The following is a 24535-nucleotide window of genomic DNA, read 5'->3' as shown; positions in this document are numbered from 1 at the left end:
AAACTAAGAGGCTCCCCAGCACCACTGCCTGTTCCAATTAGGCCACTCACAACAAGTGAAATGGCCAATATCCTAAGCTTCAAATCTAAAGGAAAAGGAAATTATGGGTTGGGTTTGGAGTTTGGGGGTTTTATTTCTAGGCAGGGATAGCACACAAAGGGCATTAAAGGAGAAATTAAACAAACACTACCTGGATCTTGGTCTTGCTTTGAGACTGTTGGAATCCTTAGGAGTTGCTGAAACAAAGATTATTTGTTGTTTGCTTGGATTTCATTTCTGCAGTTATACAGGTTTATATGCAGCACCTGGGCTAGTATAGAACACATCAACAGGTAAATATGAGGTATAGATGCCCACGTGGAGAACCTGATGGTTTCCACATTTCATGATTTCCTAACTTTATTTCTAAAGCTAAAGGCATAATTAAAAAATTAAGAAAAATCAGCATTTTTTTCCTTTCATCAGAACACTATCTGAGAAGCCATTCTCAAATCCAAGTTGATTTATGAAGACATTCCCATCTAAAAAGACAACACTTTCAAGGGGTTGTCTTTTTATGTAATGATGGATTCACACATGAGGGTTTCTTGGTCTATCATGATAGCCTAGTAATTGATTTTGAACCAGTCTCCCCTGAGGGCTAGGAAGAAATCTATACAGCTACACATTCTCTTAAAATATACTACCAAAGCGGAATGGCTACAAGAAGCAAAGCTCCCACAAGTAAGTTGAAATGAGCTATGCAGCTTATCCTAGAAGAAAATATTCTTGCATCCCATATCTCTGTGACCAAATCAGACAGGAAATATTATGGAATGAAATCACTGAAATATTTCATCAATCATACAAATTTTCCTCATCAAATTTAAACCATAAACTAACTTATTCACTACCAACACCCATGGAGCCTACTTTCCCATCACAAGTTGTGAGGAGTAATTAGAAACATTTACAAAAATATTAATCCATTTTTTTATGTTTTCAGTCCTCTACAAAAAACTATAGAAACACTGCAAATATTTCATGATAAAATGTCATAAAAATTCATAGAAAAAGTGCTAGCAAGGAACAAGGAGAATATAATTTATTTGTTTTCACCAATTCTTCCCCCCGCAAAAAAAAACTCACTGCATTATCCCACCTTCTTTTACATTGCTCCAAAGATAAAAACCCTCCTTGGTATGAAGCAACCTGAACTGATGATGATGACTAAAATCCTTGGGTTAGATAAGCAGGGCAGAACAGGAGCTGAGAATCCTTATACATGCTAACAAGGCATAAAGCAGACTACCAATATATATTCTCCTTACATGTGGTCAGCTGCAGAAGAGAAGCGTTTCTCCCATCCTAAGCATTTGGGCTTGTTGTAGTGAGGATAAAGGCATCTTTCGGCTTCAAACAACTGAAATGCTGCCATGGCCTTGAAAAGCTTGGGAAGCCCAAGGAACCCAAGTCCCCTCTTGCCCATTATCATTCATCTGGATACAGATGAAAAATACTTCCCTCCCTTCAACAAATCCCAGGCAGCAAACAAAGGCAGCTTAAGTGGGCAGCCTCTCTTCCAGCCAAGGAGGCTACCTTGGGGCTCGGTGGACAGAGTGTGCCCAGACTCACCACAGAGCTAGGGGAAGCCCTCTGAGCAGCCTGCCCACAGCTGGCTCCGTGTCTCTCTTCTCCCTCAGGCCCCACTGCTTTCAAGAAATACACGGGCAGAAGTTCCATCCATGTTAAAATACTGTTCCCCAAACCAGACCATGGTGACAGTTAATTGCTTTGTCAATTGCCGTTATCTTTGTCTTTTTGCTGGTGTAGGAATGGGTGTGGAAGGAGGGGTGAACCTTGCTGGTGAGAGATAGGCAGACAGACAGACAGATGGGGTGAGGGTGTGGAGGAGCAATGGAGAGACAGGACAGAGTCCAGGCCAGGAGTCCTGAGGCCTAGATGCTCCTCCTGGCCATGACACTAACCAGCTGTTACCTCCCTGAACCTCAGTTTCCTCACCTACAGAATGAAGAAAATAAAAATGCAGCCCCTTTCTCACAGGGACAGATAAGAAGGTGAAGGTACTTTGAAAACAATGTATTTTAGAATTGCAAAATATTACTGCTGTAGAGTACATAGATAAAGGCTCCTAATTCTCAAACTTGGAAATCTGGTTTCTAAATCTAATTTCTTCTGGGACAGCAAAGCAGGCACAGGCACGAGCAGGTCATGGAAGGAGAGAAATGTGTTGGGAAAATAGAACAATTTAATCAGGCCCTCTTACCTCAGAGCCGGTTGGGGGTGGTTCACTAAACAAATTGGGGGGGTGGAGTTAGTACACATGTGCAGCGCCACGAGTTGGCTGACGTCTGCCTCGGGTGTCTGCCCACGCGGCCATGCTTTCCAACCTACAGCTTCAGGGACCTGTTTGCCAGTTACCTAGGTCATAGACCTGCGTGTGAGGGGTCTGGGGACCCAGCCTGGCATGTGAAGGGTTCGTGACCCAGTCTGGAAGGGGCTTGAGGGTTCTGTGAGTTCCAGACCCAGCCCTAGCTAGACAATTGGCCCAGCTGGCAAGATTATGGGCAAGTAAAAGAGCTCAACAACTGGCGTAGTCATGTAGCTTTACAATTGGCTAAGTTGGCAGGATGCCGAAATTAGCCTAGCTCTACAATTGGCGGTGTCGACAGGACTCTGACATTAGCCTTAGCGCTACAATCTGCTCTTCCCCAGTAAGGCCATGGGTGACAGTTGGCAATGGAGCTGCTGCTAGAACCACCAGCAGCAGCCTGAAGACCACACTGTGTGGTGAGCCAGCCTGAAACACCTCAGCATGACCCAGAGACATTAAGAAAAAGATCACCATGGTGCAGTGTGCTCTGTTGAATTAAGTTGGAGTGGAGCATTGGTTAAGAAATCTCTCAGATTCCACTAATATATACACTTTCAGCAATTAAAAAGGTAAAGACAAAAAAAAAAAGTAAAGGCATATAAAAAATATTTAACAAGGAATTTCCCCATTCCCTGATAACATAGTACCACCCCATCTATCACCCACCACCATCAGCATCAGCATCATGACCACCACCAACAACAACTGTGAAAGAGCAGAGCAGGAAGTTGCTTCTCTTTCCACCTGCAAAAATATATCCCAGGTAGGTCTTGGTAAGTCTCCACAGGTTTCAGACTAAAAAAAGCTGGGCAACACTATTCTAGTTAACTCTTTCATCAGCCTCCAGGCTCCTGAAAGTCAGACTCAGCTTTAGGTGAATGTGATTATCTGCAAAAGTGGCAAGGGCACACTGTGTTGTAAATTCAAGCAGAAGCCAACAGACGGATCACAGCTTCTCATTTAGCTGGAAAGAGGGAAGAATGATGACTTCTCACAACACTCCAGGCATGTCGTCTTTCCAGGAAATGGGAAGAGAAAGAGAGAACAAGCCTAAGATTAACCCTTCAAAAGGCAGCAACTGAACTGAGATGAACTGCCCATTGGCATGGACAGCTATCCAGAATTATAAATCACCACACCTTGAAACTCTAGCGTTTCCCACTAGGAATTCAGATATTTCCCAGGAAAGGAGGTTTTAAATATGTTAGAGATAAGGTATTCCCTCATACCCAGAGAGGGGCAGCAGTGGAACAAACCAATCAGAAAACACAGAGCATGCTCCCAGGCACAAAATGAAATAAATTCAAATATACTTCATGCACCACAGCACACCTGTTAGGTTTTGTTTGGTGATGTCATGTCCTAGTCAACAGAGGAATGTTAAAAATGAGATCTAAAGCTCATGCCCCAGAGAACACTTGATCTCATGCTAAAATCCCTGGGAAAAAACAGAGTTATGATCCTCAAAGGCTGTTGGAAAAGCACCAATTTAACACTCCAAATTTAAATAGCTTTTACTAATACCATAACATGAAGTTGTCATAAGCTGGAATGCATCCATTTTAGCTCCAGAAATTACAGCTGTAACGAACTGACCTCAGGCATTTGGCCTACACAAAGAGAGCACTTTCCCCCTGCAATGAATGAATCCAAATCAGTTTCAAAAGTCAGAATTAGGCTTGGGAATTCCCACCACTTTTGGAGTCATGACTGATCTACAATCTTAATTTCCTATTTGCAGTATTGCCTTCTAGAGGTAATGGTTCCCAAAACACGCTGCACACCAGAATCACCTGAGGAGAGGCCTAAAAATACAGACTTTCAGGCCTCCATGACTAAAATTAATCATATATTCTTACCCATATTCTCTCTCTCTCCCCCACCCCACTTCTTCTCTCCCTCCTTCCTCTAACACCCCCCTCTACCCCTCCTACTTTTAAATCTTTTATGAACTTGGTGTTTGGAAAATACTATACCACAGCATAAACCTCAATGTTATACTGAATCCTCTGTTCCAACTTTAAACAAATAAGCCTGGGGTGGTAGCTAGCTAATCACAACAAACATGATTTACTTATTAAATATGCAAGAGAGATGACAGTAAAAGAGAATGTCCTCATAACCAGAGCTCCAAATAGTAATGCCTTCCGTAGCCACTTTGTTTTTTTACTAGGTTCATCTTGGTTTCATTGGTGGCTCCATCAAAAGATAGCTGAGGACACAGGCCCAGCCATTCTCCACGGTTCTACAGACACACTTCTGACTCTCCAAGAAACCAGACAAGCACAACTTTTATTTTTCTTCTCGGAATCTACTCCATGTATAAGCACATATACTTGCCTTCTGGGTGGTGAAGTATAATGGAAATATTTGGAGGATTTGCTTTGGAAATGGAAAATATCAACTCTGAGCCTCCAGTTGATCTACCCCACTAGTTCCTAACTCTACACAGAAACCACAACGGCTTATTGAAATCATCTCAACTCCAAGCCCTCTCAATTTTACACTGACTAATAAGTCCCTAAATTCACACTGAGGGATCCTTTCAGTAAAACCTAAATTCAGAATTTAAAAAGAAATCACCCTCTTCTCATACCTGAAAAGAAGGAAAGGATAAAAAGACAAAAGGTTTCCTTGTAACAAAACACAAGACAACTATTCAGAGAGAAACAGACACACTGTCACAGAGGTAGCAATCTTCTACTCACTGAAACTGTTTTTATTAAAATTAGAAATAATTACATAGAAAATATATCAAAATGGTTTTCTCCTACCTGGGTCCTCGGACACATCCTTTGGTAAGACTTCATTGACAGTACTTTTCAAAGCTAGCAGTTTTGTTTTGTTTTTAAAGGACAAGAAAGAAAAAGAAAAATTTGTAAAATTTTATTTCTGAGGCACATTACATTAAACAAAGAATCCTAGTCATCTCTTACAAAAAGAGTACAAACCTGGTAACCTCTAAAAGGTGCTATAGCATTTACTAAAACAATAACAACCCTGTAGCATATGAAAACAGGTTCTTCTACAGAGAGCAAAGATGTGTTTTCAACTTTCCAGAGACAGCGCCTCTAGTGGCTAGGAGAAGTATTACTAGGAAGTATCAGGAATTTCCCCCTCTTTCATTCCTGACATCCAGACAAATGATATGACAATCTCTGGGAGTAAAACCCAGGTTTCCACATTTTTAGAGCTCACCCAGTTGTTCAACTGTGCAATTAACGCTAAGATACACCACTTAGGAGAGTAATCAGCGTACCTGCTGCTGAAATGTCCAGTTCCACCTGCCTCTCCTGAGCAAGTATTTAGAGAGCATGCAATTATTGTTTCTTAATGGAAAACTTACTTTTCATGTTTAACCCCCTTACAAGGCTGAATCAATGACAGGTCTCAAAAATAAAGACTAAAGTAGCTTTGCTGATTTTTAGTCACTTCAGATTCTCATTCATGAACAATGAATTAGTATGAGATAACAGAGAGAATACCGGTTCTTCTCCCAGATCGTTTTCTTACTAAGCAAATTCCTAAACTTCAATTCACTCATCTCTAAATTTTAGGTGATAAAACATACCGGCCTCCATTCAGTTTTGTGAGGAATGAATAAGACAGTGTATGAGGAAGGACCTAGTAGATTATAAAGCATTATACTAAGTATAGGGAGTGGAGAGAGGGTCCCTCCTATGCTGCTAGATATTCCCAGGTCACTGCTTCTCAGAAACCCAGTAAGACAGGCAAATTGTAGCTGGGCTCCACGTCACCCCCACACCCCCACAAAGCTACTGAGAAACAGATAAAGCCCAGGGACATAAGCTCTGTCCAGAAGATGACTTCCTCATGGATTGGACCTGTGTGCAAATGTGTATTTACCTTGAGATTACCTTCTAGGAATCACATCTGCCAACACAAGATGTTACGCTCTCAATTCTTTCAGCTCCCAGCCATTTCCTAATTCATACAATCAGATTCCAATGTGAAGTATCAGAATAGCCTGAGGGTCAGCAGTGACCAAGGGGCCAATGAGTTGGAGGGCTTTAGACACTCGAGCTCTGGCTGCCACTTTGTGAACTATAGTTTTATGACAATAATTTGAACTACTTAATCTACCCAAATGTGTTTATATACTGAGAACTGTCCTCATATGCTCTAGAAGCCAGCCATTCCAAGAGAAGTGGATAAGGAAACAAAGGCAGAATGTCCTAAAAGGAAGAAAACACATTCTTTTCATACCTTGTTTGTCATCACCAGTCACATCTTGGGTAGGGACAGGAAAGTCAGCCATGTCTTTAACAGATGTCTTCTTGGAAAAGAAAAGCAAATGAATTATACAGGTTGGAATAGAAATTAAGTGATGTATACATACGATGAATATGTCTTAAAAGCTACTACTTGCCAACATTTCTGTCTTCAGTAAACCCTGACATTTAACACTATTTTTTTTAGGTTCCCAATGTGGTATAAGTTAATTTGTATTGAAATTTTTACACAGAGGAAAAAATAATGATTCAGATCAAGGAATATGTATAGATCATACATTAAATCTGAATCCAGATTGGGATTCAATCAGAGAATTGCATAGCATTTGTCCATTCAGCCAAGAATAAACCTGCCCTTTATGTACTTTTTCATATGCAGAGAGAGGTTCTGACAAGTGAGTATATTTGCCAGGATCTCTCATACAGAAGGTGTCCAACCCTGATTAAAATTAGCCTCCCTGTTGTGGAATAAGAGAATTTTATTAATGAACAGATCGAGATTTCTCTTAACTCACATATGGGGGAAGTCCTCACTTATACTAATATGAAGAAAACCCAAACCAATCAAGTATGAATTACTTTAAAATTGTTTAAAATCTACTTACTATAAATTTATTTCTTATGAACTCTCAATTAACATGCACTCTATACATAGTTAATAATAATGTATAGTATACCTAAAAACTGCCAAGAGAGTACATCTTAACTATCCTCATCACCAAAAAAAAAAAAAAAAAAAAAAAAAAGGTAACTATGTGAGGTGATGAGTATGTTAATTAGCTGGATTGTGGTAATCATTTCACAATGTACATATATATTAAAACATCGTAAATAGATAATTTTTATTTGTCAATTATACCTCAATAAAGCTGGAAAAAATATACACTCTAAGGCCTCTGATAAAATGGAATTAAAGAATAATATATATTCATATTTGCTTTATTTACATATGCAAACTCTGGAAAGATATACTGTGTAAGAATTAAAGGGTGACTTGGTAGGTGAGGTAAAGGGATAGGAGGAGAACTTGTCACCGTTTGCCTTTTGATATTCTTTATATTTTAAACATCAAATAAAGATAAATTTAAAAACTTAAAGGACAGAGAATAAATTCCTGGAGCTAGCTGTCTGGTGCTCCAAAATGTTCACTGGATTACCTCTTGGAACCCAAACAACCCAAGAAAGATAAACAATACTTCTGTTTTTAAACTGTTCCAAAGAATGAAGTTCCAGTACTACTTGGTGGTAACTTGACCTAGGATTTAACAATCCTCGGTCAGGTAATTCTTGGCAACACAATGAAGCCTCCAGATATAATTTCCTGTTGAAAGTCTACTACCTCCAATAGGATAGACAACGCATCTTAACAGTGCATTTCTTTGTCTTCTCCTGCCTGGATTATAAATCAGACCCCACTGGAGAAGACAATGATGTAGGTGTATACAATGTAGATAAAAAGATCCTCCCAAAAATGTTGAAAGAAATTAAAAATCTAAATAAATGGAAAGCCATCCCATGTTCATGGGTCAGAAGACAATATAATTAAGATAGCTATACTCTACAAATTGACCTACAGATTCAGTGCAATTCCTCTCTCTCTCTTTTTTTTTTTTTTTTTTGGTTTGTTTGTTTTTTGCAGAATTTGACAAGTTTGTCCTGAATTACATGTGGAAATGTAAAGGAACCAGAATAGCTAAAATATTCTTGAAAAAGAAGAACAAAGTTAAAGGGATTCACCCTTCCAATTTCACAACTAACCACAAAGTCACAGTAATTGTGACAGTGTAGTACTGGCATAATCATAAACATATGGATGAATGGAATAGAACTGAAAATCCTAAAATAAACCTTTACATTTACAGTCAATTGATTTTTAACAAGGGTGCAAGACAATTCAATCAGAAAAAAATGGTCTTTTCAATAAATGGCACTAAGACAATTAGACATCTACATAAAAAAAATAAAGTTGGACCCCTTCCTCAGAACATACACAAAACTTAACTCAAAATGGATCATGGATCTAAATGTAAGACCTAAAATCACAAAACTCTTAGAAGAAAACATGGGAGTAAATCATCATGTTCGTGTATTAAGCAATGGTTTCTTAGATATGACACCAAAAGCACAAGAACACTTACAATTCAATAACAAATAACCCAATTTAAAAATGGACAAAGGATCTAAAGAGATGTTTCACCAAAGAAATATACAAACAGCTAATAAGCCTGAGAAAAGATGCTCAACATCATTAGTCATTAGGAAATTCAAATCAAAACCATAATGAGATAACTACTTCATTCCACTAGGACAGCTAAAATCAAAAGGACAAACAATAACAAGTTAGCAAGGATGTGGGGAAATTGGTACTCGCATACAGTGCTGGTGAGGGAATGTAAAATAGTGCAGCTGTTTTGGAAAGCAGTTTGGTGGTTCCTCAAAAAGTTAAACACAGTTATGATACAATCCAGCAATTCCACTCCTAGGTATATGCCCAAGAAAACTGAAAATATATGTTCACACAAAAATTTCTACATGTGTGTTCACAGCAGCATTACTTATAATGGCTAAAAGTGAAACAACCCAAATGCCCATCAACTGATGAACAGACAAACAAATGTGGCATGTCCATACAATGAAATACTGTTTAGCAATAAAAAGGAATGAAATACTAATACATGCTATAACATGAGTGAACCTCAAAAACATTATACTAAATGAGAGAAGCCAGTCACAAAACACCACATACTATATGACTCCATTTATATGAAATGTCCAGAATAGGCAAATACTGAGACAGTAAATAGATTAGAGATTTTCAAAGGCTGGCAGAAAGGGAGGAATAGAGAGTGACTTAATGAATATATGGTTTCTCCTTGGGGGGATGAAAATGTTATAAAATTAGATGGTAGTGATGGTTGAACAACTCTGATAATATACAAGTACTAGAAACCACTTAATTGTGCACTCTAAATGGGTATGGTATGTGAATTATGCATTAATAGAGCTGTTTTAAAAAAGAAAGGAACCCACTAATATAATATTGCTAAAGAAGAGTATACCTGAAATTATAATCCATAATTCTTGACGGAAATAAGTACAATGATTACAGCTCTGCTGTCTTTAGAAAAAGATGTACTACTAAGCAAACTTCTCATGACCTGAGACCTAAATCAGCTACGGCTTCGTTCACAACACAAACACCTATACTCAAGTCATCACTCTCAGGTCTGGTACTAAAACCTACGTAAACTCCATGCATTTGAGATAGATTAAAATGCTGATAGAAAGAACAATGAGCAACAGTTTAGACAAATGTGAAATATTTAATCGTTAGCTATTAAAAATACGACCTATACTAAGGTACTTCAAAGAGACCATTTAAAAATAGAATTGAGGGCTGGCCCGTGGCTCACTTGGGAGAGTGTGGTGCTGACAACACCAAGTCAAGGGTTAAGATCCCCTTACCGCTCATCTTTAAAAAAAAAAAAAATAGAATTGAAAGATAATACGAATCATTCCATGAACTTTTTGAAGAACCCTCGTATTTCTTAAATGGCCAAACCATCCATCAATTAATTCTATTACTTTGTCCTTGAATTGTTTACTACATTCATTATCTAAATAAAAATGCTCCACTCTCAAAAATAACAATTTGGTTGGAAAGGAGGTTTTTGTTGTCATGGTTTTGCTTTCTTAGAAGTTTGAACAGAGTGGGGGGCGGGGGGAGCCTAGGTAGCTTCTAACACCTCCCTCCCCATAGAAGCCAGTTAACGTATACAAAAGTATATAAAACCAGCTATATATAATAACATCCATAAAGTGAACATACATAATATCATTAAGAATATCAGTGTGTGTGTGTGTGTGTGTGTGTGTGTGTGTGTGTGTGTGTGTGTGTGTGTGTAAAACAGACATTATGACCACCTATGTATTTGCTCTTCTTTCTTTTTAGACAGATGAGAAAATGACTACGTGGGGAAAGCAACATGAGTCAGCAACATAATTTCTACAAAAAAAAATAATTCAGTATTTGTCTCTGAAGGGCGAAGACCATCTAATATCATGGTAAGTTGGAACAATACGTTTACGAAAAGAACAAGGACATTTTTTAAAAACTCACCTAACAAACTCAATTTTACACAAGCAGAGAGATCACAGCAAAAAAACAAACAAAAAAACCAAGGCAACTGTGTCAGACAGCTATAGGGGCATCGATCCCTGCTTGATAGAAAAACCTCTCCAGACACTGCCAGAAGCCCCAAAGTAAACTGAGGGCCATGAAAAGCAGCAAACTATTATATCTGCTTTCATCATATGCATTCTGCAGAAAAAGACATTTAAAAAACCAAAATTCTTCAAATGCACATCTATCACTCTTCCTGAAATCTTCCTTTTATTTATATCTTTTTCTCATGAGTAGAAATCTGTTGAGGAAAGTACCATGAAGCCTACAACTCAAACAAAGAGTGGCAGAGCAGCCCAGAGAGATGTGAATCTGAGGGAGCACTGGAGAGGCAGGCTTGACCAGCCCACAGGGGAGCAGGAGGAAATCAATCCATATCGCACACCGTAGGCACCAGAGCTCCACGCAAGAGAGTAAGTGATCACATAGTCACAAGGAATTAAAGACATTTCCCTGTATCCCGCCTTTGTCTTCTATCCTTGCAATGGTTTCAACTAGGGTCAGGTGACTTGAATGGGAGTCTGTGAATAAACCTCCATTTATTAAACATTTCCATGTTTTCTCTTTTTTAAGGGAACAGCAGGTATCAAAAGTTATCATAACGATGATGATAACAATAACCATAACAATTTCTATTTATTAATCAATAGCTAAGGATCACTAAGCATTTGGCTAAGCCCTTCTATCAATGGCCCAACATTATGGGAATTCTTCAAGTTTCTTCTGGGGATTATCCAAATCAGTCCTCATTTGGTCCAAAAGCTAAAAACCCTAGGGAGCTTCAAATGTGATTTGGGGCCCTCATGCTTAGTTCTCAACCTCTTCTCTGTGTTAATGCCCAGCTACTAAAAATACAACTTAAATTGTTTACTAGGGAATTAAAGTATAGAGGGTACTAACATTAATAAAGCGCATGTATTTCACAGGACCTTAACCTTTACCTTAGTAGGGCCACAGCCCTTAGATTAGAAGGACCACAGTACTTAGATCAGACTGTAGCTTAGTAGGATCTTTATCTTAGTAGGACCACAGTCCTTAGCTATTAGAAGGGATAAAGCCCTTTAGTTTAGGCTGTAGCATAGTTTTAGCAAGGCCAAAGCCTTGTAGTTTGAGGAAGAACCTAACCTTTCAGTATTGCACATAGAAATGCCAAGCTTGGGAAAAAACAGAAGACTTTCACAGAACTAAAAAGTCTCTGGTGGGGATATGAGAATTGTAACGCAGCATAAGTGCTTGCTCTAAGGGCAGATGCCCTTGGTGCAGCTAAACCTAATTATGGGAAAATGTGTGTACTGAAAGCTTCAAGGCTACTCTGCCAATTAGCGGCTGATTCCACATTTCACCTTCAACTGCTTCTCTAAGTTTCCTAGGGAACTAAGTGTTGCCATAACGATTATCTCATTGGTTCTTTTGTATGTCACATAGCTTAGTTTTATGACTCCTTTGATGGTAAATTGCTTAAACTATTTTTAAGTTGCACCTGCATTAATGAAAATTGTTATGTAGCCAGTTTGTTTATGTTTTCACTATGACTGATTAACCACCTGTGTTCTTTTCTGTAACTTTTTGCCTGCACAATAAAAAACCGAGAAAAGCCTTGATTTGGGGTCATTTCCCAGAAATTCCTCTCTCTTGAAGAAGTCGTTTCGTGGGATTTAACCCCTTTGGGCCTCTCACTGCTCAGGAAAAACGGGCTTTGAGTAATCCTTTGAGTCTCCATCTCCGTCACCCTGGGGGAGAGGTGACATTAAAGCTTGGTTAAAGTAAATAACTTGGCTAAGCATTTTCTAGTACAGTTTGGCTGTCCCTAAATTTTACCTCCAGAAGATCAAGAGACTATGTTATTTACTTAACCAAATCTAGTTTTAGGGAGAAAAGAAAAAAATAATTACAGATACATCTAGTATCTAGATTGGAAAGGCTTAGCTTCAGAGTAATTACCAAGTATAAAGAGAAAATTTTATAAAAGTTCATCTCCAGAGTTTGTAAAGAACATAAGCTAATGGATTTAATTCCATATTTATTTAACATATGAAGATCTTTTACCTCCATCCGATTCAAGTCACGGGGTTGTTGGTTTGCCGGCATTGACCCAGAATAAGAATCAAATAATGCACACTCCCACTTGGGCTTAGGAAAAGCTAAGAAGAAGCAAAAAGAATACATAAGAATATTTACTATGTCTACAGTGGTGTTTCCCATCAGTTTTTCTGTGCTTGTTAAACATAACAACAAAATCAGCTAGCTCCTAATACTATTTATGGCACTAATCATGTTGAGGTAGTATTTTTAAACTCTTTACATATACACCCCAGTATTTTTATCATCCCCATTCTATAACTGATGAAACTGAAGAACAGGGAAGTTAAGCAACTTATTCAAGGTCAAACAGCTGGTAAATAGAAGAGCAAGGATTTGAACTCCCAGCAGCACAGCTGAAGGGTACATGCTCTTAGCACTTCGTGTCAGAGCACAGTAGTTGTCTTCCACATTAACCATTATTATCACAATATGTAAAGTTTAACTATGCTATTAGCACAATTTTTAAAAGTAATAACTATAGTGATATTTTTTTGTTTGTTTGTTTGTTTGTTTTTGTCTTTTTGCCCTGGGAAGGCAATCAACATTAGGGCTAATAAAAAGCTTGAATAGTATAAAAGGGCTGGAGGAGGTATTGTAGAACCTTTCTAGCACTTATGAGAGGTAAATTAACACCAATTGCTAAACATAGAAACTGGATAAATTTCAATATTCATTTAGAAATTAATTTTATGATGCTGTCCTAAGTATTAAAATACAGGTTATACTTAAATCATTCAAAGTTTGGCATGTTCACACATGTGCACAAAGTATTTGATAGATATTTACACACTGGGAGACACAATTATGGTCTGACTTTGGAGTTTTGGCAGATCTGGGTTCAAATTCTGGCAAGTTTCCCTACTAGCTTTTTTTGGGTGCGTGTGATCCGAACCCTCGGGCGGGAGCGCCGCCGCGCTTCCCAAGCGGCGCACTATCCAGTGCGCCACCGGGCCGGCCCTATAGTGATATTTTGAATACTATAAACATTAACTAAGGAAATACTTCATTTTAGCTCTTGTTGGAAATAAACAGGTAAGATCTTATAATGATGTGTGCCCAAGATAACTACAAAATATTTATCTTTTTGGATAGCAAGAATGACAAAAATAGGAGCATAAATTCTTGCTGATTTACAACAAGGAAATAATGTGAGTTTCTTCCAACGTACAACAGTGACAAGGGCTGTTAGTTGGGTAGCTGAGTGAATTAGCATGAAGAAAAATCATGCTGCTTGGTAAGCTAATTACTTAATACCCAGGCTAATTCTTAGAAGCAAATTCTGCTTCACCAATCTGTCACAAAGTAATTGAGAAAGAAATATTTCAACCACTAGAAAATTTGTCAATATTCAGAAGAAGAAAAGCAGATTGGGGTAGATAATAAACAGAAGCTACAAATCATATCTGTTAAGACAAGATATTAGAAAATCAAATTTTAATGCAATGTTTTAAAAAAAACGTTTGAATCAAAGGTGAAAAGTAATTGGCATTGTTTTTAATCTTTCCCCACCCTCACATCCCCACCAGGGATTGAAATGCTGACATTCCTCCGCAGTACAGTACTGGCAGACTATCGGCTACCACATGGAGATGAGTGCAAGCACCTTAATTTTTTCATTTGCTTACTCTGGTCAGAATTTAACATTAATATTAAACGGACAAACTGCAGGCCCTGGTGACTTTTCTGACCACACTTGCTGGTCTGTTTCCTCGGTAAAAACTCAGCAACACACCTTTCAAAGCGCCATTCCTCAATCCAGCCCCAAGAGCAATTTTAACCAATATAAAATTTCTCTTTCTAGTCTACCAAGCAGTGCTCTGAGAAGAATTACACAACTAATGCCTTATCACGAGGGGTCTTGATGCATAGAAAACTACAGATGTCATCAATTAACTGCTAAACCTCTCTCCAATGTGTCCACATCTTTCCATCACCACTGTCACCTCCCTAGTGCAAGCCCCCTGACGCTCCAGACTGGACTGCTTCCACAACTTAGTCTTCAGGTTTCCGTCCTTGCCCCTCAAAACCTGTTCTCTGGATGACAACCAGCACAATCATTTCAAACAGCAAATCTGATTGTGTCACTTCCCTGCCTACGATAGGTCACAGTTACTGCCCACAATGTGTTCCCCACCTTCCGCTTCAGCCTCATTCTAGCCCCTTTATCTCCCGCTCTATGCACTCTAACCACTGTGGCCTGAAATTTCCATTCCCCCCGTGCTCCAAACCCCCTCTCAGTGCCTCTCCAGCATACCTGCTATCTCCTCTCCCCAGAGCCCACTCTTCCCAGGAACCTCTCTTCGCCCTTCTTCATCCACTAGTCCTTAGCCCATCCTTCACATCTCAACTCAAATATTTAAGGAAATCTTCCCTAACGTCATGCACTCTCTTGCTGCACCTGTACTTCTTCATAGCACTTATCGCTGGCTCCAATGATATGTTTGTGAGTTTATTTAACATCTATCCTCTAACTGCCCACAAGTTCCATGAGAGTAGGAACTCGGTTTTATACAGCATTCTGACCACAGAGAATAACACAGTGGCTCTCACATAGTAAGTACTCAAATATTTTTTTAAACAAGCTATACAGCAAAAATTTCTACCAGAATTCAAGCAGTCACCTAGACATGAAAATATCAAAAGGCTCATGGGTAAGCACCAAATAATCCAACTTAAACTTCCAACTCTGTTCTTTAATTTTGACTGTTAGGGGAAAGGGACTATTTCTGTAAGTACAAGTAAAACGGCATCAGATACAATTTGTTTTATTATTTTATTGAAAACAAGCTTGTATAGTTTTGAATGCATAGTGGTATTAACCATATTTATACTCGTTACCAATCTTGTTGAAAACTGGATTAGATTTTTTTACAAAATGAATATAGATCAATTAGAAAAATGTCAGAACATTTTTTTAAAAAGCTAAATGGGATGCCATAAAAGTGAATAAAAAAAAATAAACAGCACCACTCATATTTTACAAAGACTCTAAAAGCACAGGGAAGACCTAGATGGTTCTGGCCATTTTCATGAGCTTCATACAAAGATAAACATGGGTGATAAGGCATTTTAAAATTAACTGTTAAAACCCCCAGGGTTTGTCTAGTCACTGAGTTTGATGTGGTTTTATGAGGTCCTCATGTTTTCTGTTAACACTATATAATCATTATTTAAGATTAATCCCACAAGTCCTGGAAATGATGTGCAATTTTTGTTTAATTTAAGGGTATGCGGTGGATTATTCAGTTGTTTCTGTATCAATGCGTGCTGACAGTCTCCATAAAAGACCAGGAAGAAACCAGGGGCTTCATTTCAAGTGAAGGGAGGTGCCTCTTGATTGGCACTCTTTCTTACAGACTCCCCTCTACTGAAAAAGCAAGTCAAAAAGAGCCATTTTCAGCAGTAAAGGAATCAAGAAGTTAGTTCTCTTCTGTTAACGAACTTCAGCTCAGGGCATTCAGATTTCTAAAAATTATATCAGTGACTTTTGAAACAGTCCACAAAACACTTGGTCACCTACGAAGTGACTTCTCAGATAAGGAGTCATGACACGTGGCATAGGTTCCATGACCATCTGGCATCCAAACAATAACAATAAAACACCATTAATCAACATTAAGTGTGGGCATGGGAGATGAGCTTACTCAAGACTCTTCCCAGGGCTTGAAAGAAGAAACGGTGAAGCTATTAAATATAACTAAACAACTCTGGAGCAGACCCTGACTATAGTGGATTGAATTGTGTCCCCCAAGTTTTATGTATTAGAAACACTGTGACTGTAAAGAGGGTGGGAAATCCTATTATGGTAATTGAAAGGTGGAGCCCTGAAGAGGTGATTGGATTGTAGGACCATGCAGTAGTGAATGGATTAAAAATGGTGGTCAGAGGCATGGTTCTGAAGGCTTTGGGAGAAGAGGAGAAACTGTCTTTCTCTCTCTCTTACTCTCTTCTCTGCTTCCACTATCGTGCAATGTGATACCTCTGGGTCACTGTTGCCACCACCACATGGACTTTGGACTTCCCAGCCTCAGAAACTGTAAGCAATAAATTTGGTTTTCTTATAAATTACCCAGTTCCATGTATTTTGTTACAGCAACACAAAAAAGACTAATACACTGACCCTTTGGCCCCCCATTAATCCCAATTAGAGAGAAAACAGCCCCATGTGGCTCTACTCCCAAGAGAAGGGGTTCCTCTACGACCCTGCACTGCCTTGGTAATGGAAGCCATGCAGTCATCAGGATAGCCCCAGAATTGTCAGTGCTTCTTTGCTTCAATCCAGGAGAAACAGAAAGAGAAAGACAGACAGATAGACACCAGAAAGGAATGAGAGCAGTCTACCATGCTTCCCAATTGCAAGCTAATTCTTTGGGACCCAAGAGCGTCTTCCCCAGCCCCTAAAGAAGATTAGCAGGCTAGAGTTACAGCCTGCCATAGGCAGAAAGCAACTGTTATTAGCAAACTCCAAGCCCTGAAATTAGTAGTAGTTTTTGCTCTCTGAACTCTTCCCTTCATACATTTCATGGGGGCATTTGAGGAAGATCCCAGAATGGGTCACTCTTCCTCCAACATGTTTACCTGTCACTGGCACCAGCCACAGACTTGGTCTCTTCCTTTTGTTTGAGACCCTACCCCCTCACTACCTAATACAGAAAATGACTGACTTTTTGTTTAACAGAGTCAGAGATCTATAAGTAATTATAGTTTCTTTAGGCACTGCTCCCTCTTGCCAATAATCACCCATGACTAGGCTCTCATTTTTTGCAAGGGCCCTTCTCTAAAAAGTGAGAAAGTTGTTGAAAGCACCAGCTATTTCTGGACCCTTTCAATGGAAACTACATTATTCACTGAATAATGGAAATCAGACCAGTGCCCACTGCATTTGAAAAGGTAAGAGACACTATTATTTTTTTTTTACAATCTTCTGAAGGAAGTGATACAAATATTGGATTCACCAAGACTCTTTACTGTCCAAAGGATTCAAAACAGTAGTGTGGAGGTGACTTTTATTAAGGAGAAAGACAGAAAGAGTTCTATTCCAACCTTCTGGTGTGCTAGAATGTTCTGTATCTTTATCTGATTATATTTACATAGGTACATACATATATAAAAATTCGTCATGTACATCTAACATTACAGCATTTTGCACATTACAGTGCATGTAATTTTTAAACCTTTTGATTAGGTATAAGAGTTCTATCCCATTCTATTACCTAAGGCCAGTTAGAGACACTGGGATGTGCCAAAGATGCTGAGTCATCACTTGGCTCTTCAAGATCTTCCTCTTCATTTCATATCAGCTGGGAGATTCAGTACTTGCCTATTCCACAATTGTCACGAAAGATTCAACGACATTGGTTCAAAGCAATCCAGAGGGCACTAAATTTTTGTGAGGATTTATGGGAATAACAGATGATTCACACTTATGCAGATCAGCCCTATTACTCACATTATGAGACACAAAAGTCTAATTAATATTGGTTAAAGAAAAATAACTGTAGATAGCAAGGTCTCCCCAAAGTGTCTGAACACCATTTTAAGAGACAAAAGTTCTTATAAGGTCCGGATGGAAAGTGCCTAAGGTTTACAATTTATGATGAGGCCTTACCTGCTTGCAGGTACTCTGGCTGCAGAGTTGGAGGCAGACCCTCAGGTAGCGGGTAGCCGTTCTTCCGGGCCACAATGAGATGAAACGCAGCACAGAACTCAGGCAGGGTCAGGGCTCCATCGCAGTCAGCATCACTAAGTTCCCTAAATATAACAAATGTCATGAGTACCTACCACAGGACTTAGAGGAAAGGTTACTCAGCCTCAAGCATGCAAACACAACTCCCAGGCTCTCTGGTGGTGGCCCTACAGAGTCTCCAAACCCTCCTGGTCAAGCTCATTTGAAATCTCAAGGTACCACTCAGAAAAAAAATACTGATCGACAGACAGCACTGGCATCAACAGCATTTTATAAATTAAAATTTAAATTCTTCAGGTTCTCTGGTTGGTCTGTTTTACAACACTGAGGACATGAGACAAGAAACTACAGTCAGGCTTCTGCGTCTGCAAATTCTGCCAACCACAGATAGAAAATATTCCAAAAAAACAATACAACAATAAAAATACAGATTTAAAAAATACAATATAACCACTATTTACATAGCATTTACATTGTATTAGGTATTATAAGTAATCTAGAAATGATTTAAAGTATACTAGAGGATGCATGTAGTTTACATGCAAATACTACGCCATTTTATGTCAAGGATTTGAGCATCCATGGATTTTGGTATCTGCAGGGTGATCTAGAACCAATCCCCACATCCCCACACCCCCACACCCCCAATGCCCCGCTGATACTGAGGGATGACTTTATAGCACAAAAAGAAAAATGAAGGCCAGAATTCCACAGATAGCTCCACAGTCAATAAGTGCGGTCTATGTGGTGTGAAGAGCCAGGACTTGGTGCTCCAAACAGGCAAAGGAAGGGTGGACCCAGCCATTTTACAGCTGTCCCAGCCATTATGCAGTTTACCCAGAGCACAGAAATTAGCAGTTCATATTTTAGCTTTAAGAGAAAACGAACTTTTCAAGTCATATAAATTTTTGTATCAAATTGTCCTTTGCTTGAGAATTCCCTCCTGGGAAAATATAAGTAAGCTCAATAAATATTGACTGAATTATGTTTTAAGATAAAACTAGCAATTAGAAAAGGCTGGAACCAGATAAGATGAAAAGGAAGAAAGGGAGAGTCCTGAAAAGGCTTATCTTCACTTCAGTCATTGTTTCCCACTCAAAGACACAGACCTATTTACTTGGCACAAAAGAAACCTATTTGCCAAAGTAATTAAGACCCCAAAAGCTCAACTATCTCTTACGTGTACAGAGACAAGTATACCTGTATTAGGACAAGCATAGAGATACAAAAATGTACTAGAAAGTTGTTACTATTGGAAAGAAAAAATATCTCTAAGGTGAGCTCCATTAACTTTCCTTTGGACCATTCACATCCTATTCTGCCTCCTCCAATTTAGAATGCACCAGCCCTAAAACAGCCGCTCTCAATGGTGAGGAGTCAGAGAACCACTCTAAATACTGGATGGAGAGAATGCCATTTGGCTTTCATGGATGTGTCTTGACAAAAAGATAGGAAGCCTCATGCCAATAACGTTAAGACTGGGAATTCTGCCAAAACAAATTATTTTCTTTTCAAAATGGTAATTTCCCTACCCCCAGCTTTAAAATCTAATATAAAGCTTATTGTAAAAAAAAAAAAATCATGCCAGAGTATCCTGTTAAAGAACCTAAACCCAACTCAGAAGCCCAGATACATTGACATGTTCGAGTATTATTGGAAGTTTTCCAATAAGATGCACAAAACATGACAAGCAATTTCAAAGCCTATCATAATTTTGATAAATCCTCATAAAAAAAGCTTTACATAAATATTCTAATGTTTTAATTACATATTTATAGCAGCACAATCTCCCGCCAGTCCTGGAGAAGAACTAGCCCACACACAGCCAGGAGTTTACGGCAGCACTGAGCATTTCCATAAATGCAAATAGAGCCATCTGGGCCACGCCATCACAGCCTTTCTGGAGCCAGAGCCGTGGCAGGCGAGGCAGCAAGATGCAGTGGATGCCGCAGCTGCAAGTCTGAATTAGGGCCCAGTTGACAAACATCAGCCAAATTTATGAAGCTCAGAGGCGGCTAGAATTGTCAAATTCAATTTAATTCCAAAATATTCCTGAACCTTCTGTTCACCCAGCCTTATAAAACATTATACAGAATAGCTTTTCAAGGTCCTCTGGTCACTTGCATCACACTGAGCAGAAAATCTGAAAATAAAATATACAAGATGGAAAGTCTCATATACCCATAATTGCCTGGACTGAAAAGGAATTGAGATGGGGATAATAATTAGGAAATTACTTTAAAATAATAGATAACATTTATAGTGCTCAGTATGTGACAGGCATTGGTTATTGTGATTTTCATACAACTTATTTTATCTTCACAGCAAACAAAAATCTGGGTTCTATTCACTCTCTTTGTCTGTTAAAAAAAATCATTCAAAAGATAAGACTTTTGGGCCGGCCCGGTGGCGCACTGGATAGTGCGCCGCTTGGGAAGCGCGGCGGCGTTAGACCAGTTGTATATATAATCAACTTTTACGATCCTGTGCCTTCCTTATATAAGAAACATTGTGATTATAAAACGGTATATACTCACTATAAAAATGTGAAAATACAGATTATAAATAAGGAAATATAAATCATTTTTTCTTGCCACCACTCAGGGCTGAGCGAGGCGCGGGAGCGACGCCGAGGGTTGCGATCCCGTTGCCGGTCCCCGGTCCGGTACGGGGGCAACACTGAGGGTTGCGATCCGTTGCCGGACACGGAAAAAGACAAAAAAAAGACAAAAAATAAAAATAAAAATAAAAATAAAAATAAAAAAGATAAGACTTTTGGGCCAGCCCATGGCTCACTTGGGAGAGCATGGTGCTGACAACACACCAAGTCAAGGGTTAAGATCCCCTCACTGGTCAACTTTTTAAAAAAAATAATAATAATAATAAGACTTTTAAAAATGCAAAGGCAGGAGAAGCTAAAGAATGGGTATGCATGATAGTACGATACTATATGTCATTAGCTGTACTTACCATATATAGGAGAGTTCTGGAATGGAAAGCTTTGATTTGGTGAAGAAGTTCTTGGCTACAGAACCTGTCAAGAGCCATTGTTTAAATAAACCATTAATTACTTAAACTAGAGCAGCTTTTACATTTATATACAAATGAATCACAATTTTTTCATTCAGCAATTTCTACCATATAACTACAAACATATTTATGCCTCAAAGTAACTATAAATCATGGGCCTTAAAGCGACATAGAAACAGACAAATTAGAATAGGGCAAAAGAAGCAATAACATAATACTCACGACAAATGCAAATCATATAAATTAATTCCTGCTTCATTTTTACCAAAATCTGCAAAATTTTACTAAAAACTCAAAAGACAAATTTTAAAATTATTAAAGTATAAATCAGGCACCTACAATGAAAAGGTGGAAAAGTAATACACAGTCATGGTAGAAAATTGAACAAAAAGAAGAAAATTAACACCATTAATCCTACCACACAAAGATAAGATAGACATCTTGGGAAAGATTTTTGGTGAGATTAGGATCTCACAGTGGTTCTTTGAGAAACTTATCCAGGAGCCTTTTTTTATTCATTGTAAATTTACCTATATCAACTGAAATCAGCCAATCATTCCATTTTACATATTATATAGCTGCCAAGTCCCAGCTGCACTTGAAATGTTAGACCTTACTGAGATTGAATTTTTTTATGCTTTCAGCTCTCAACACAGTTTCACAGTCCAAAAGCCTCAATTCTAAAACAAAGAATAGTCAAATCAAAGTCCCTAGTTCTGTTCTAAATTGATAAAAGTCAAAACTCTTTCCAGGGCAATCACAAGTCTTCTAACTGGCCTTAAAACAATGTATTATAATAGACCCTAAAGCAGACTTATTTTACTCTGATAGATTAGTAAGGATCTAAGGCAAAAGTACCCTATAAACCAATGAGCCTTCTTCCCAAAAGTATCCTGGGACTAATGCTGACACATGACTCTTGGTCACTAATGCATCCATCTTGTCAAACATTTGTCAGAAATATCTTGCAAGCCTATTTACTAGCAATTTTATAGATATAAAGACATTCTCCCCTCATCTCATTCTTCATTTTGCCCCTTGACCTCCTTTCTTCAAAGCACCCTAGATCCAAACCCACAGCTAGAGCCCTGGCCTGGCCTTCAAACAGTAGAGAGATTGTGGAACCATAGTGTCCCAGAGAAGTTAGGAATAGCTCATTAGGAAGCCAACAGCTAACAAGTCCAATTGTGGCCTAGCTGCCTCCTGCCAAAGAAAGAAGCTGAGGAGAAAACCCAAGCGCTCCCTCTTTTACTGCTGACAGGAAGGTCAAACCATGCGCTGGAACCGTCATCCCAGCCCCAGCCCCAAACCTCCATAAAAACCCCAATCCAGTCTACTTTCCTTGCTCTCTTAAGCCATGTCCAGATCTGCCTGGGATCCACATGTGCTACAGAAGATGAAGAGGGAGGGTGAGGCTTAAAAACTGTTAGCAATCACATGTCAAAAACAGACTCAGACTTTTTATTACAAACGGTCTCTCAGACCAGTAAACTACAACTATGTAAAGCATTGATATATACGTGATAAAATGTTAACATACCATATATAAAAATGGGTAGACCTATGAGAGTTCACAAAAGAAATGCAAATGATTCTTAACCATATGAAAAAAATACTCAACCTTGTTCATAAGATCTGTAAATTAAAACCACACAAAGATACGATTTCTTGCCTATCAGATGGGAAAAAATACAAAAGTAAGATAACATGCTATGATAACAAGACTGTGGGGAAAAAGGCACACTCATACAATGCTGGTGGGATTATAAAATGGCACAACTCCAGTGGAGGGGTATTTTGCAATATCTAACAAAATCACATATGCATTTAACCTTTGATCCAGTAATCCCACTTTCAATTTATCCACAGATACACTGAAAAACATATATAAAAAGACATGCAGAAGGCTATTCACAGCAGAAATATTTGTAATAGCAAAAGACCAGAAATAATCCCAACAGAGGATTGGCTAAGTAAATGAGTACACAATCTAATAGTATACAGCTACAAAAGGGAACAGTGAGTATCTCTACATATTACTATGGAGTAATCACCAGGATATACTGTTAAGTCAAAAAAGCAAGATGGAAAAGATATAAATAGTATGCTACCATTTATCTAAGACAAGATAGGGATACACACACATATATGTGATAGACATGTACACATAATTTCTTTTATTTTTAGAAACAGACAGGTAAATCATTTTTTTTAAAAAGATGGTCATCTATAGGGGCAAGGAAGGGATAGGAGAAAGGGGATAGAAATAGAAGTGAGATGTCTTTGGATATAGCTTGTTTTGTAGACCCAACTTTAGAACCATGTAAATATTTTATATAAGTATAAAATTAAATTTTAAAAACCCAATCCTTAAAAATTGAAATCAAAACAAATAAAACTGAAAGAAGAAAGTTGGAGGACTCCCGCTTTCCAATTTCAAAATTTACTGCAACGGTCAAGACAGCATACTGGCATTAGGATAGATATGTAAAACAATGGAATAGAATTCAGAGTCAATAAATAAACCCTCACATTTAGAGTCAATTGAATTTCAACAAGGATGCCAAGTCAATTAAATGGGAGAAAGAGCTGTGTTTTCAACAAATGGTCCTGGGACAACTGGATATCCACATGCAAAAGAATACACTTGAACCCCTACCTCACACCATATACAAAAATCAACCAAAAATGGGTCAAAGACCTCAATATAACAGATAAAACTATAAACTCTTAGAGGAAAGTACAGATGTAAATTTTTGTGACTTTGGATTAAGCAATGATTTCTTAGACATGACACCAAAACACAAGCAACAAAAATATAACCTGGACATCATGAAATTAAAAACTCTGTGCTTCAAAGGACACCAACAGGGGCCGGCCCGGTGGCGCACTGCTACAGTGCGCCGCTTGGGAAGTGCGGCGGCGCT

General features: G+C 38.5%; 1 protein-coding gene across 1 annotated transcript in view; it reads right to left on the bottom strand.

Moving 5' to 3' along the window:
• The window catches only part of REPS2 (RALBP1 associated Eps domain containing 2), a gene marked incomplete at its 3' end in the record, with an annotated part of 123504 nt that overhangs the window by 62809 nt on the left and 36160 nt on the right, over window positions 1-24535 (bottom strand). The window contains exons 5-10 of the mRNA XM_008590179.1: window positions 21549-21612; window positions 18501-18643; window positions 12857-12951; window positions 6602-6671; window positions 5149-5202; window positions 191-236 (exon numbers count right to left, since the gene is read on the bottom strand). Of these exons, the coding sequence (XP_008588401.1) occupies window positions 191-236; window positions 5149-5202; window positions 6602-6671; window positions 12857-12951; window positions 18501-18643; window positions 21549-21612 (472 nt within the window). The remainder of the gene's footprint in view (window positions 1-190; window positions 237-5148; window positions 5203-6601; window positions 6672-12856; window positions 12952-18500; window positions 18644-21548; window positions 21613-24535) is intronic.

Source organism: Galeopterus variegatus, unplaced genomic scaffold, assembly GCF_000696425.1.
Source record: "Galeopterus variegatus unplaced genomic scaffold, G_variegatus-3.0.2 Scaffold5910, whole genome shotgun sequence".
Lineage (NCBI taxonomy): Eukaryota > Metazoa > Chordata > Mammalia > Dermoptera > Cynocephalidae > Galeopterus > Galeopterus variegatus.
The sequence above is the reverse complement of the archived record's forward strand: the minus strand, read 5'-3'. Positions and strand labels throughout refer to the sequence as shown.